The 15,648-nt window shown below is 28.6% G+C and overlaps 1 protein-coding gene across 2 annotated transcripts; it reads right to left on the bottom strand.

Annotated features, from left to right (window-relative positions):
• Positions 1-8,551: 8,551 nt before the first annotated feature.
• On the bottom strand, positions 8,552-12,052 carry LOC114396363 (probable serine/threonine-protein kinase PBL3). Of its 2 annotated transcripts, XM_028358291.1 has the most exons (7): positions 11,743-12,052; positions 10,626-10,954; positions 10,348-10,483; positions 9,971-10,107; positions 9,757-9,880; positions 9,095-9,392; positions 8,552-9,024 (listed from the first exon to the last, which is right to left on the bottom strand). In XM_028358291.1, exons 1-7 carry the CDS (start codon positions 11,804-11,806, stop codon positions 9,000-9,002), a joined length of 1,113 nt encoding a protein of 370 aa, XP_028214092.1. In that variant the 5' UTR covers positions 11,807-12,052; the 3' UTR covers positions 8,552-8,999. The 2 variants fall into 2 exon arrangements, with proteins under 2 accessions (XP_028214092.1, XP_028214091.1); XM_028358290.1 differs by having other exon boundaries at positions 8,552-9,392.
• Between the last annotated feature and the right edge of the window lie 3,596 nt (positions 12,053-15,648).

Genomic DNA, 15,648 nt, shown 5'->3' with positions numbered 1-15,648 from the left:
TACTTAAAATTATGTTATTTTATAATTTTTTTACTTTCTCTTGTAACCTTTAAAAAGAATATTTTCCCATATAATTTAATAATTTAATACTAGAATGTTCTAAACACTAAACAGTGTCAAGTGTGAACATATTTGAATGCACCTTTCACAAGCAAGAGCTCAGGCAAAGAAGATTGAAGAAGACTCACTTCATGTTCACGGTATAAACTAACATCGGAGAATACACCTCTCTGCCTAATCCAACAACAAAGATCCTCACCAACAACCTCAAGGAACACGCACTACTAAAAAAATAGTTTTTTGTGACACACCTTCGACTACGGTTCCCAAAAAGCATCTTAATATATAAAACAGTGATAATTTTGTAAATATGAGATTTTTAAACGAAGATGGTTTTACAAAAATCGTCTTGGAAACTATCGTTCCAAGACGATTTCTCAAAAACTGTCTTAGAAGGTTGTCATTCTAAGACGGTTTTGTAAAAATCATCTTAGAAGTGAGTGTTTCTAATGACCTCTCCCTCTAGGGTTTACTACTTCCCTCGAACAGAAATAGACGATTGTCTCGTTTTGCTCCGTTAACGTTATGGAGGAGACTTTTTGTCATTGATGATGTCAAGGAGAAGCTGTACTTCATCTCCCTTGACGTCAACCATGACCTCAACATCACCAATTTTTTATGAATGCCTCCTCTTCTTCAATCTTTTACCACCAAATTAGAGAACCCATGGTAATAGTCCCTCAAAACTATCGTTCTGGTAGGACTAAGGTATCTCATAAGCTTCGATACTTTGGATCGATCATGAAACTAATTCTCGGTTTGAGCTTAGTCACACATATAGCTCCTTGTACTTCCCCCAAAAGTATATCTTGCGAGGATCAAACTCAGTCCTCCCTCACAAATCTAGCATGTGTTGCCAACGAAGTCACATCCATTGAGTCTTTGTGAATGTAATCTAATAGTGTTGTTACATTAATCATGAAAGTAAGATTTTTTTAATAATAAAATCCATTAAAGTGAAATCATGCAATCACATTAGTTCGAAATTCAAAAAATTAAAATACAAAATGTGTAACTTAGGTGATAATATTAAGTTCGATGAAACAATAATAAATTTCATGGACTTTTTTAGAATTTCCTTATTTTCAGAGATTAATATGACAGTGTGTTACTTTTAGAGACAAAAAAAAAATGATGATTTACTAGAACAATAGGAGTGCAAGTTCACACCTTAGTATAACAAAGTTGTATATTATGTGTGTTTGAGTGAGGGTATGTAAAATTGCTTTTAAAATGGAATTCATTTTGTAAAATTGATTCTAGATAAAAATGGTCAAATGAGCTACAGCTGTTACATCGGTGTGTTCGATGTAGTGTTAAATACATATCTGAAATTTTAGTATTTAACCGAACTGATTAGTGTTGTGTGATTCATGCTATTGACCTCACCTAGGACAATAATACTTTGTTCTTAATTTTAGATAAAAGTGAATTTGAAGTGCAACGATTTATATTTGAATGTATGGATGTTTTTACTCTAAAAATAAGATAGTATAAATTTGTGTATCCACGAAATCTACCTAGAGCTAGTTCAAGTAAAAAATAGTTGTGGACCCTGAATTAATTATTTAAAGCGAGACTAAACATATATACATTTACCTAGGATCATGTTAACTGACATTTCAAGTGATTTTAGACGACTCAATGTGAAACCAAACAAGCACTAACTCTTAGGTATGTACATTTTGTTATGTTATTCTGTGTTGCTTCATTAGGATTACATTACACTGTGACCTGAGAAAAAGATTTTAGGTGTGTTTTTATAGGAAGAGTGGGAAAGAGAATCTATTCAGGTGCACCTATGTGCTTCCGGATGGGGTCACACACACAAAGGAGTCTGTTATGTTAAGTATCCAGATCAGGCACGACAGTATCTTGCATGGGGGATATGAATTGCCCGGAAGTTGCTGAACAGTAGGAGGACAGGAAGAAAGTTGATTTGACAAAAAATGTATTACCGAGCATCTCTTGTTATGTGCCATTCATTTGTGTCAATGATTTTAATGTTATATTTTCACTTTGTGATCTTTAGGAGTTTGAATTGACAAATGAGCTGTTTTTTGTGCCAGAGATGATCTTCCGTCCTGCTGATTTGGGTCTGTCAATACAACATTAATTTTGGTTAATTCTTTGGTTGATGAATTTAAGTGACTGTAAATGAGGATCTTAGTCAAATTTAATTGTTTGCCCTTACTAATTGGTTTTTCTTTTTTCTGCAAAATGCTGAGCAAAATGGCTTGCAGTAAGGAACCAGGCAGGGCTAGCGAAATGCATTGTGCGAGCTGTTAATGCGTGCCATCCACATCTCCATTCTGTACTCTACGAAAGGTAACTAGTTCAGACTTCAGTGCATTTGAATTGATGGTCGCCTTATGTGGATATATGCATTTTCCTTATTTCGACACACTCATTTTTCAACCCATGTGTGCATTTTTTTGCAGCATCATATTAACGGGTGGAAACACCTTATTTCCTCAGTTTGCTGAGAGATTGTAAGTATTTTGTTTGGACCACTGCACTTTGTACCGTGATGTCATAATTTTTTTGCTCTTTGGTGACCTATCTTTCTTGCCCTGCATAACATGGTGTAAATGTTTAATTAATTGATTCTACTTGCTGTAGAGAGGGGGAGCTTCGACCTTTAGTTCCCAATGACTATCATGTGAAGATAATTTACTCAAGAAGAGTAAACCTCTTGCCTAATAGTTTGTTTAATCTAAGTTGATATTTTCCTTAAAAGAACTTACTGTTCTTCTGCAGTCCCATATATTTTCTCACATGTACAACATTAGTAGATTGTTAAGGTGTTGATTAGATGCTGGTGTATGGGTTACTGACTATGAAGTGCTAACAAATTGTTTGATAAATTCTTGTCCAAGCAACCCAAAAGAGTAAGTTTGAAATTACAAAACTAAAATTATGTGAGAATTTTCAGTTCAATCTTTAAAGATTGAGGTAACATCACATTAGTCTAAATTTTTTGTCACCAAATTAGTCTGAAAAAACTTTAAAACATTTGTTTGGTCTTCTCAAAATTTTAATATCAAATTAATAGTTAATATTTGTTATTATATTATTCCTTTGTGTATAGAGTTCCTTGGACAAAGTTTGAAGAAGAAAAGTGATAAGAATCTCACGAGAATCACATTACAAAAGCTAGTTACTGTGGTTAGAGAGTCGCAAGGTATGTACTGGGCATAAGTAAATATGGACCATCAGATATCCTATGCAAAAATTGCATGGCTACAATTTCAATCAGTAAACTGGGTGCAAATTATACTCAATACTGATCCTGGTTTTAATAAATAAAAAATAAATCAAGTTCGTCCAATTTACTATCCCCAGATTCTAACACGATAGATAACAAAAATAAAAATTTAAAAATATCAGATAGTTAAATAAAAAATAATAATTTAGATAATAAATTAAAAAAGAAATATATTATAAATATGAAAAATAATTTAACCCTTTTAGCTATTATACGACACTTGTTAACCACTTATGTCTTTAACTAAGGTCAAATGACCATGTCATATAACATTCACTATTTGTAATACCGTGCAAGTATGTGATGTCTAGCCTCAAAAAAAGAAAGTATGTGATACCTTTAAAATAAAAAATTTAAAAATGCATGTTACTTATCTATATTAAAATGAGCATTAGGAAAAAAATAGTTATTTTGGATTTTGGGAAAATAAAAGTAAAATTTAATTAAGCTATCAATTAAAATGTAAACCAGAAAATTGTGAACGCATAAAATTAGAAATCATTCTGCTCATTGCAAAAAGAAAAAGCTCACATAAAACACAAGTCTTTTTTCCCTTTATAAAATCTTCTCCATGCACATGGTTGAAGAATCAAATCTTTGTCAACATACTTAAAGAATTCAACCATTTACAAAAATTTGACATCTTTATATCCTAATATAATTAAAGCTCACATAAAACACAAGTTCATTTGCACTTTGGCTATAAATTCTACAAATGGGTTGAGCATTTTCAAAATAAATTTAAAGAACATTGCAGCACCACATATCAATTTTTTACATTTTTAAAACAAAAAAAAATTAAGACGATTGTCATGAAAACCAATGTAAAAATTTGGACGGTTTAAAAATTACCATCAAAAGTATTGATTTTTCACGAAAACAGATTCAAAAATGACTCAAAATCGTTTTTGAAAGTGTAAAAAATTCAACTTTAAAAATCTTTTTTTGTAATTAGTCCACAACTGCAACAAAATGATTTTTGGATTTATGTGATGATATTACAACATTAATTACAATCACATAAACTACATTTGTTAGCCATTTTCTACAATATTAATGATGATAATGAAATAATAATTATTATTACAATTTAAAATCTTGTTAACCCCAAAGTTCCCCAAACACTTTAGTAGGATATATATATATATATATATATATATATATAGCCCCAATGAAGTGTTCCGGGAAATTCTAGGGGACAGCTGACCTAACTCTTAATATATCTTTTGTGTTTTCATATTTTGCTTCAATGATGATGCAATGGAATGGGCAGAAAAACCCAATATTTATACAAAATCTCTCCATACTCATGCATGAAGAATTTGGACCATTGAAAAGCCTTTTGAGAAGTGCATTTGAACATACAAGCTTTCCAGGTTGAATCTGGTCAGGATTGGGGGAAAGAACGGCATGAAGAATGACATTGAAAATGCCTCATCGTGAGCTTTTCTGATGACCCATCCATTTCAAACTTTTCCAAATGAACCATATTCCAACTGTTTCATGCTGGAATCAAATCCATCAGGTAAAGCTAGCTAGCCCATTTCCTCTTAGACGTGGCTTCCCGTCTTCATACAAATTTCCTTAATTACTTGATGCAAAAAATTGCTAGAATCTCGACTCTTGAGCATTGACAATTCAACTTTCAGCAGAATTTGATGAATAAAGAGAAAAAATTATAGGATGTGCGCCTTAAAAAAGAAAAGGCGGGGGGACTAATACTGTGGCCCGAATACTTGTTTTGTATCAGTCTTCAATTATAATGATTTATATGGTGGCCCTATGATAAAATAAAACAAAAAGAAGTTGAATTGTCAATAATGATTTCGCAAATTTTATCATGCGATTTTTTTCATGTACTTTATCATTATATTTTTTAATTTTTATGTATTTTATGAATATGTTAAATGTGTAGAGATATGCTAACATTTCCCAAAAGAAGTTTTAAAAAAAAACGACACCATTTGGTAACAAAGCGACGACATCATTTGGTAATTAATAAAGTAACGTTATTTCACAAAAAAAATCAAATATCGTTTTTGTTTCAGTTTTTTTAATATATATTTTTTATTTGAATTTCTAACTTATTAGTCATCTCGGTAATTAAGTAATAGCAGATATTAACACACAAAAAAGTTGAATGCTATAAGTATTTAAAAAAAAAACAATTTTTAAAAAAGACTAAAATTAAAAGAAAGGTATATTAGAGTACATTGCATGGTATATTTGGGTGCAAGTTGAGTATGTGTCAAATAGACACACTGAGAAAAAGGCAAACTGTGATACTTCTCTGAACAGATTCTCTGTTGGTCACACTTTTTAATTTTTTATCTAGACTCTAGGCAAGTCTAGGTTCAGTTTCAGCCAGAGTCCTCTGCCTTGCCATGGTATCTCTTTGCTGAAATCAAACAACATTGGCTTGGTTGCAACAAGAGAAAATCACTATAAATATAACAGGTTAACGTATGTTGCAACACCAAGAAGCCATAGAAGCATTGAAGCACTTGAAAAGACTGTATTATGTCAGGTGTCCCCTAGAGTTCCTCTTAACGCTTCATTGAAGACTTTGTTTAGGTCCAATTTAACTAGTCCATACTGAAGTGTTTGGGGGAGCTTTGGGTGTCACTTGACACTTGAGAGATTACGAAATTTTAAGTGTGGTTAAGTTGGAAACATATGATATTGATGTGTAAACTTTTGTCATTTTTTTCATTTTAAAAAAATGTTGATGCCTTCAATCCCTTTCTTCTTACACATTTTCTTTATCCTTATACTTTTAATTTTTCTTTCTTTTTGTTATTATATCACCCATCATTTAATCTCAGTTTTTTCTCTTTATTTCTTATCTTTCTCTTGTTGAATAGGGTATGTACACAGTACACTCCAACATGTGTCAAAGAATATTTTTTCCTTAAAAAATATATATATCAACGTCCTACTTAATTTTCTCTCTAAAAACTGGGTTATTTCATTAAAAATATTTTGTCGCCTTTTTTATTTCATTTCTCACACATACAAGATGACTCATTTTGGTAAAAAAAAAAAGATTTAATGTATTCTTTATAAGTTTTGGACAATTTTCTACCCTTAAGTTATTAAATTTAATGTATTGTTTATAAGTTTTGGAGCATTTTCTACGCTTGAGTTATTACTTAGGATTGGATTAGGCTCAATTTATTTTCAAGAAAGTATAAGAGTCTATTTAATCTTAGAGTTTGGACCATCTATAGATATTCATCCTTGTAAACCTTGCACTCTACATATTTAGTCTTAGTCATGAAGCGGCTGTGATAGTAAGATCTATTTAATGGATCATCATATTATTTGTATAAAATATTAATTTATTATTTTTACCAATAACTAATATTCATCAAGAAATTTAATTAACTATTATTTTATACCTTTTTAGCCACTTTCATTTTATCTTAAAACTTAAATATGAGATCTTATTTTAAAAAAATTGAAATTAAATCCATTGAAATTAATGACATATTGATAATAAGATGTCTTATAATCAAGGATATTATCAAAATATTTCCTGTTAGACAAGTAATATTTCTCCTTTGAACTAGAATTTGGATGAGTTGGATTATTATTATTATTATTATTATTATTATTATTATTATTATTATTATTTTTTTTTTTTTTTTTTTTTTTTTTTTTTTTTTTTTTTTTTTTTTTTTTTTTTTTTTTTTTTTTTTTTTTTTTTTTTTTTTTTTTATTATTATTATTATTATTTATTATTATTATTATTATTATTATTATTATTATTATTATTATTATTATTATTATTATTATTATTATTATTATTATTATTATTATTATTATTATTATTATTATTATTATTATTATTATTATTATTATTATTATTATTATTATTATTATTATTATTATTATTATTATTATTATTATTATTATTATTATTATTATTATTATTATTATTATTATTATTATTATTATTATTATTATTATATTATTATTATTATTATTATTATTATTATTATTATTATTATTATTATTATTATTATTATTATTATTATTATTATTATTATTATTATTATTATTATTATTATTATTATTATTATTATTATTATTATTATTATTATTATTATTATTATTATTATTATTATTATTATTATTATTATTATTATTATTATTATTATTATTATTATTATTATTATATTATTATTATTATTATTATTATTATTATTATTATTATTATTATTATTATTATTATTATTATTATTATTATTATTATTATTATTATTTTATTATTATTATTATTATTATTATTATTATTATTATTATTATTATTATTATTATTATTATTATTATTATTATTATTATTATTATTATTATTATTATTATTATTATTATTATTATTATTATTATTATTATTATTATTATTATTATTATTATTATTATTATTATTATTATTATTATTATTATTATTATTATTATTATTATTATTATTATTATTATTATTATTATTATTATTATTATTATTATTATTATTATTATTATTATTATTATTATTATTATTATTATTATTATTATTATTATTATTATTATTATTATTATTATTATTATTATTATATTATTATTATTATTATTATTATTATTATTATTATTATTATTATTATTATTATTATTTTTTTATTATTTTTTATTATTATTATTTATTTATTATTTTATTATTATTAATTTTTTTAATTCAGTCACTTTATTTATCTTTTAATGATTTTTATTACCATATTACTCTCATCTTGTGGCTCAATGTGCTTTCTATGTTATTATTCCAGTTTCTGAATGTCAACTGACTTTGTTTCAACATTTTGTATTGCCTTCACTTAATCATGTTCTTTTACAAACTAGCTTTGTCTTAATTATTCTAAAAAAAAAGTCGTGTAATACTAACAGTTTGAATTATACTAACTTCTGCTGGTATAATAATTTTATTTAACGAAAATTAAAATATTTATATAAATATTATAGTTCTATAATAAATTAATAATGATACACTAACAGATCATTTTGGACTGCATAATCATATATTACATGGGAGCATCTGACTGATTTTAACATGGCTCGTTCACAGTGTCCCTCTTGGTCTTCACATACTATATTACTAATGATTGATTTCTTATGAACTTCAGTCCATGCAAAAACAAATGATGTGAACAGTTTTAATGCAACTCTTGGCTAACAATGTGTACATAACAGTTGTACAAATATCTCAATAGCCATAATCAACCAAAAAATGAACATGCAGAATACTGCTTTGCGGAACTTCTATAGTTTGGGGAAATAATGTGCTAATATTCAGTTGAAATTTCATCTAAGTACATGTACATGCCACATTATATCTTGTCAAAGAGGAGTGCTAGGAACACACTTTCTACCACACTCCTTCAAATGCATTATCTCTAATTGGTTAAAATTGATTAAAAACAACAAAATCAAGAGAAAAGATCATTAAACATCATGTAGGACCAACAAAATTTTGTCATCTTCAATAAATTTCAACAAACAAGAGAGGAAGTGTTCAAAATAGTGTGTTCCTAGCATTTCTCCTTGTAAAAACCAACCTTATAAAAATAAGGAATGTATATACAGATGTTCAAAATTTAGAGTACGCAAGCAGATTATGGGAATGCAGTAGGAGTATGATTCAAATGGGACCCTTTTTGCACACTAGACTTTCTGTCAGGAGCATGGACTCTCTTTTGTTCTAATTGGCAGTTTCTTCCTGCAGGTTTTGAGGTTGCAATCTGTTTAAGGGTTTCTAAAACCTCTGTCATTGGAGGCCTTGCCTTAGCTTCGCGATTAAGGCATTTTAGAGCAAGAGTGGCAGCCATGTAGGCTCCTTTTTGTGGGTATTGGCCACCCAACTTGGTGTCCATAATCCGAAATAGTCTTCTTTTGTCACCCAAATATGGTTTTGCCCATTCTACTAGATTCTGCTCTTCACCGGCTTTTGATCTGTCAACGGCACGTCTACCGGACAATAGTTCAAGCAACACAACCCCAAAGCTGTATACATCACTTTTAGCTGTCAGCCGACCTGTTAATGAATTGGAGCTTTAGTATGGTGGTTTGCTTAAAATGAGACAAGTGAAAGTAGTTAGCTTATGAATTCTATCTTAAGGAGCAGTGCTTGGAGCAAACATATTGAATCTAAAAATTGTGACACATATTCGCTTGTTTCAACAAAAACACATGATTAGTATATGTGTGACAGGCCATATCAGACATTTATGGTTTACATATGCAGAAGAAACTGAAGTGTGGTTCAATTCAATGTGTAGGCTCTCATACAATTGACTAGAACTATAGCATGTTCAAATAAACATAAATGATTACAGGCCATTAACCATTTACTAGAGACAATGCAAGGTAACAAGAGTTTACACAAAGCTAAGGTATACCTGTTGCAACATATTCAGGTGCTGCGTATCCTTGAGTTCCCATGACTTGAGTAGAGACATGAGTTCTATCACCCGTAGGGCCAGCCTTTGCTAAGCCAAAATCAGAGAGTTTAGCATTGAACTCCTGTAATCAAATGCATGATAAGAAATTATTTTTCATGATACAACAATAATGAAGAAATTAATACATTATTTTTATCCTCGTTGATCTTACTGCGTCTAGTAGGATATTGGATGCTTTAAAATCACGGTATATAACTTGTGATTTGGCATTATGAAGAAAAGAAAGTCCTCTGGCAGCACCAATGGCTACTTTCATCCTCACTGACCAAGAAAGAGGTTGTGGTCCTCCTGTCACATATAACGAACCCATCAATCACAATGCAAACTACTGTAATGGAATAATGTCATTTTCCAAAGTGCATTAATTATCAAATCATACTCAAATATGTTAACAACAAAGAAGATCACTCTTAAGGAACCAGCTATCTTTGTTGATATCTCTATTATTCTGTGAGTTTCTTTGATGACAGGTAATAGCTTAGTAAACTAATATTACAAGACAACAGTGTAATGGTTATAGTAACATACTTCTAAACAGATGATTCTCTAAGCTCCCTTTGGACATAAACTCATATACCAACAGCCGATTCTCTCCCTCCACGCAATATCCAATCAATTTTACCAGATTCTGATGGTGAAGTTGTCCAAGGTAGTCCACTTCAGTCTAGAAAATGATTAAAGCTTCACTAATTAGACCATCAGTAAAATCCAAAAAAGTATATACATTTCTTAGGGGCAGGGGAAGGGGTGTAATGTAAAGTATGCTTAAGCCACCTTAGGCTTCGAAATGGAAACAAAATACTTACCAGCCACTCCTTATGACCCTGTAACCCTTCAGGCTTGAGTTTCTTAACAGCAACAACCATTCCTGATCCAGGTTTTGAAGCTGTAAGTGTGTGTTCATCAATCCACCCCTTGTAAACAAAACCAAATCCTCCTTCACCAAGAAGGCTGTCGGGGCGAAAGTTCCTGGTGGCATTCTTTAGCTCGTTAAAGGTAAAGGCCTTAAGATTTGGGGAAGACAAGATTTCACCCTCGGACCTCGGTGTGGGAAGATTTGAGAAATCACTTGCTTCACTATATGACAGAATAGATAAGTTGGAAGGAACAGATGAAGGACTAGTTTTTGAAATTCCTGATGCAGGCAAGAGAGGAAAAAAGTTAGTCCCACATATGCTAGAATTTCACAAAGGAAGGAACATGTCAATGTAACCTTAAAACTCAACCAACTACACTCAACCCATTTAGGCAAATTTTGAACAAATACTTTATATGTTACAACAAAACTTTTCATTATCACTTATTAGGACTCCTATGCTTTTCAGTTTTCCCTGCTCTTTTCACATCTAAAAGGACTACAAGAAAAGAGCCAAAGCGTTACTTAGTTTAGTTATAGTCCAAACTCGAGCATTGTATAAGTTTTCACTAACTTAGGTTAACTACAAGGTTAATGGATTGAATGCTATCAAGTAATTCACCAACCAGAACAAACCAAGCTTGCAGCATCCAAAAACAAAAAGGAGACAAGAAAGCTTAAAAAACCCACCAAGAATTCACAATCTACAACACCATCAAACCCATAGCTTTAAAATCCTTGGTTGAAAAAAAAATAAGAAGCAATATTTACAAATGACAAAGTCAAACATGCACCTAGGCACATCACGTACACCCATTCAAAACATAGAAACACTAGTTTTTTAAAAATATTCACAACCATGCTTTCCGTCACGACCGCAACGGTATCACAATTACAATTATGGCTACATCGGCCGTATTAATCTGCAATTTTCTATTATGTTAAAGGATCACGATGAAATCGCGACCCCGATCACAATTTAGAATCTTAGAAACAATATTGTTGCATTGACAAATAAAGAATTGCTGACAGAAAAGCAAAAAGAAACAAAACAAAAAAAAAAGTACCAGAAGGGGTTCTGGAACTGTGAGCTGCTTCTACTTTAGCTGAAGAATCTAGACAATTACCCATTATCCCCAGGGCTGGCAGAAACCTAGTCACACACAACACACTACACTTCTGGTTGCATAAAAGAAGGAGAAATTAAAAAAGTAATGCTCTTTTTTATATTTTCTTATGTGGGGTTTGGTTTAAAGTTTGCAAATTGCAATTGAAATGCTTGAAGAAAAAGGAATTAAATATTGGTTGACAAGAAAGGAAAAAAAGAGGGAACGGAAAGAGAGGAGAAAGTACATGTGAATGACATAAGACATTGCGCGATTGAAGTTGAAGTCGAAGCCAAGTCTTGTTAAAGAAAAGACACGGGAAGCGCGTGGGGTCTCAATGCCCTCTCACGACGGGTTTTTCACATTATGCATTTACAGTATTGCCCTTTTTTTTAATTATGATATTGATATGAAAATATTTTCGTTGGAAGCTTATTATTATTATTATTTACCAGAATCATGAACACGAGAAGAATATTTTTTTTATTAATACAATTTATTGTATATGCAGGGACCAATCAATATTCGAATTTTAATTAAAGAACAATATTATGGATTAAGGGACAATATTACCTCTATGTTTGTGATCGTTTCTCACACAATTGGCATTAAATATCACACTTTATTACCAACGGGATTTTCTCGTTGGGACATCAGGTCATGTAAGAAGTTTCAGACTTTCAGCATTAAATAATTTGTTATTTTAGTTTATTGTTTTGTTCGAATTCATGCTTTTATCCAACGTTCGAGTAGATTGATTGAACGGGTTTTTATGGATATTAAATAATTTTGAGAGTTGACATAGACAAAAATGAAGTAGTCAATCGACAATTAGTAAAAAAAAATCGACAACCCAAATGACTGATTCAGTTTTTTTATCATAATGATTAATGATTGATTGAGTTTGGTTAAATTAACTTTAAAATGATATACATGTAATAAGATAAAGTAACATTAAGCATTAAATTAAGTAAAATTATACTGTAGATAATTTTTTAAAATGAAAAAAAAAATGAAACCTTAAGTACACTTTTATTTCAAAATAAATTTTATCAATTTAATGATGAAATTTGATGATTTTATCATGGAGATTATGTGTATGTGTGTGTAATTTTACATAATGTAAAGATGTGTAGATATTTTTGTGTGTGTGTAATTTTACATGATGTTAATATTTGTCGCTATTTTGTTTAAGTGGTAGATATATGATCTAATGGCAAACATTTAGTTTTATTTTGTATAACATATCATACATTACAATAAAATCGTATAATAAAATGTTAATTAATTTTTAAATTATATAAAATTTATAAATTTAATTTATTTTGCAATTGATAATAAAATTAATTAATTTTTAGAAATTAATAGTTAAAGTGATAAATTCACTTTAATAAAAATTACGTAATTAATACTACATTATTTTGCAAAATTTAATATTCATTTTCAATTAGTCATAAAATGGTTATACATGAACACTACTCTTATACAAACATTCCATCAACACCTATCATTCTTTATATATATATATATATATATATATATATATATATATATATATATATATATTCTTTTCTCATTGTTTTCTCTCCTTAGATGTAGAATAGCATGGAGTGACCCATGCAATATTTTGCTTAATGGTATGTTTGGCTTAGAAAAGAAAGTAAAAGAAAGATAAGAACACTAGTAGAAAGTGATATCATTTTATAGATTATTTGATAAAAAAAAAGTGTAACTAAAAAAGTAAAAAAAAAAAAATTACTCTTCTATTATTTGAATGTACATCATTTGGTTGTATAGAAAGTGGAAAAAATGACATAAATGCTGTTAATAAAAAATAAAATAGTACTCCAAATTTGTCTTATTATATGGTATGAAGGACCTTTGATTCTTTTTTCTATCAAATTTGAAAAGATTAAAACACGAGTTGCATTTATTTTATTTTATCGTTCCTTCTCTTTTTTCTATCAAATTTGTAAAGATACTACAAAATAGGAGAAACGTGATAAATGTTATATTTTTTCCTGTTCACTCCCTTCCTTTGTTCCTTTTTTTCATTTCAAGCAGTGCGTAAGCATAATTAAGCCAGGATGAAATATTAGAATATGATAATTATGTAGGGCAAAATGGTCAAGCACAAATTGAGTGGCTTGCAACCTAAGCGAAAAAAAATTGAGGATAGAATTGTTTTGTGCAAAAAGTCAAAAAATAGAGAATAAAAGATGCAAAAGAAGGTTGGAAGAAATTGATCTGGATAAGTGCATTGGAAGCTGCCAAACAAATAATGAAGTAAGCAAAGGCAAGTTGACCACGTATGAGTTATGACAACTAAATATTGGATTGTCTCCTACCTTAGACTCCTATACACTAATGCTACATAACATCCAAATTAGGATAGGACATTTCATAACCAATGTTCAACCGTGAGATACAAGACTCTTGAAAAATCTAGGAAATTTTCTTTACTAAATGGTCCATTTCTATACCGTGTAAACCATTTGATTATGCTTAATATTTGAAAATGCTTGAGTGTTAATTAATAAAAATGTAAAAAACATCCTTCGAATAAATAATTAATTATAAATATTAATCTGATTTGGTATAAAAATATTATGTGTGTCAGAAAATGAGAAGAAAAAAAATGTACAAAGATTACCTCACTTTCAAAAATTATAAATTCAAATTTATTAACATTTAAAATTACATTTAATAAAATTAAATAACACAAAGAAAGATATAAGATAACGTTTGTTTCAAGGTATGAAAATTTATTATTATGTGTAGACCATGAATATATATATATATATATATATGTGTGTGTGTGTTTTGTCTTAATCTTCCCATCATGATTAATTTAGAGTTCAATCGGGAAGTAAGTAAAGTCTAACAACCAAAAATTATTTTCATCAAGGATCACTTAAGTATTATCCGAACGATTCAATCTTAACTTCAACACATTAACCATTTGTGTTTAATCATTTAGTTCCATAAACATGTTTGTTTGAAACTAGTAAGTTTAGAAAAAAAAAATTAAAATTTATTTAGGGGTTGTATTGGATTAAGATTTTAAAAGAAAATTTGGACATAAAAAAACCTTGAGGATTTTAAAAACATTTTAGAAATATAATGACTTAAGACTTTTGTTATTAAAATATCATAGTTTGGATTTTGAAAGATTTATTACATACAAATTCATAAAGATTTGAAATTATTTTATAAATTTACAAGATTTTAAAAGATTCCACGAATTTTTAGAAAACATTCAAAATTATATAGTTGATGAAAAAGATAACAAGATAAATTATAAGATTTGAATAAAGAATAAAAAAACCAGTTCAAAACTTGTTCACAAATTGTTAACTAAGATGAACAAACAAAGAATGAGGATTTTAATGATGATTTTGATTGAAAACTAACACTACTTAAACATGAAATTCAATAACAGAAAATTTAAAAGTAAATAAATGAAGAAAACCTGTTTAGGATTTTTATCAAACATGTAATATGCAGTAAAACAGTTAACGAACGATAAAGTAAATGTTGTCGGGGTTGGACTTCATGAGATACCCTTCCTCATGTATCATAAGCATATAACAAAATCAACATTAGTTCATACACTCATTCAATATATCTCTATGCACACAAGTTCATCAGTTCCTAGTTCCTTAGACAATTGAGATCAAATTCCACCACTAAATCCCTAATCTCTTAGGGGATGCTAATAGAGAAATTTGCTCTAAGCATAAGCATGAATAAGGAGATCATTGGATTTAAACCCATTTCTAGATCTAAATCCAATGACTGCTCGATCTAACATAACAAATACCACTATAGAATAGGAATTGAATAGCATGTTAAATAAATATAAAA

This window comes from Glycine soja, chromosome 18, assembly GCF_004193775.1.
Source record: "Glycine soja cultivar W05 chromosome 18, ASM419377v2, whole genome shotgun sequence".
NCBI lineage: Eukaryota > Viridiplantae > Streptophyta > Magnoliopsida > Fabales > Fabaceae > Glycine > Glycine soja.
This window is presented reverse-complemented; position numbering and strand designations above follow the sequence as displayed.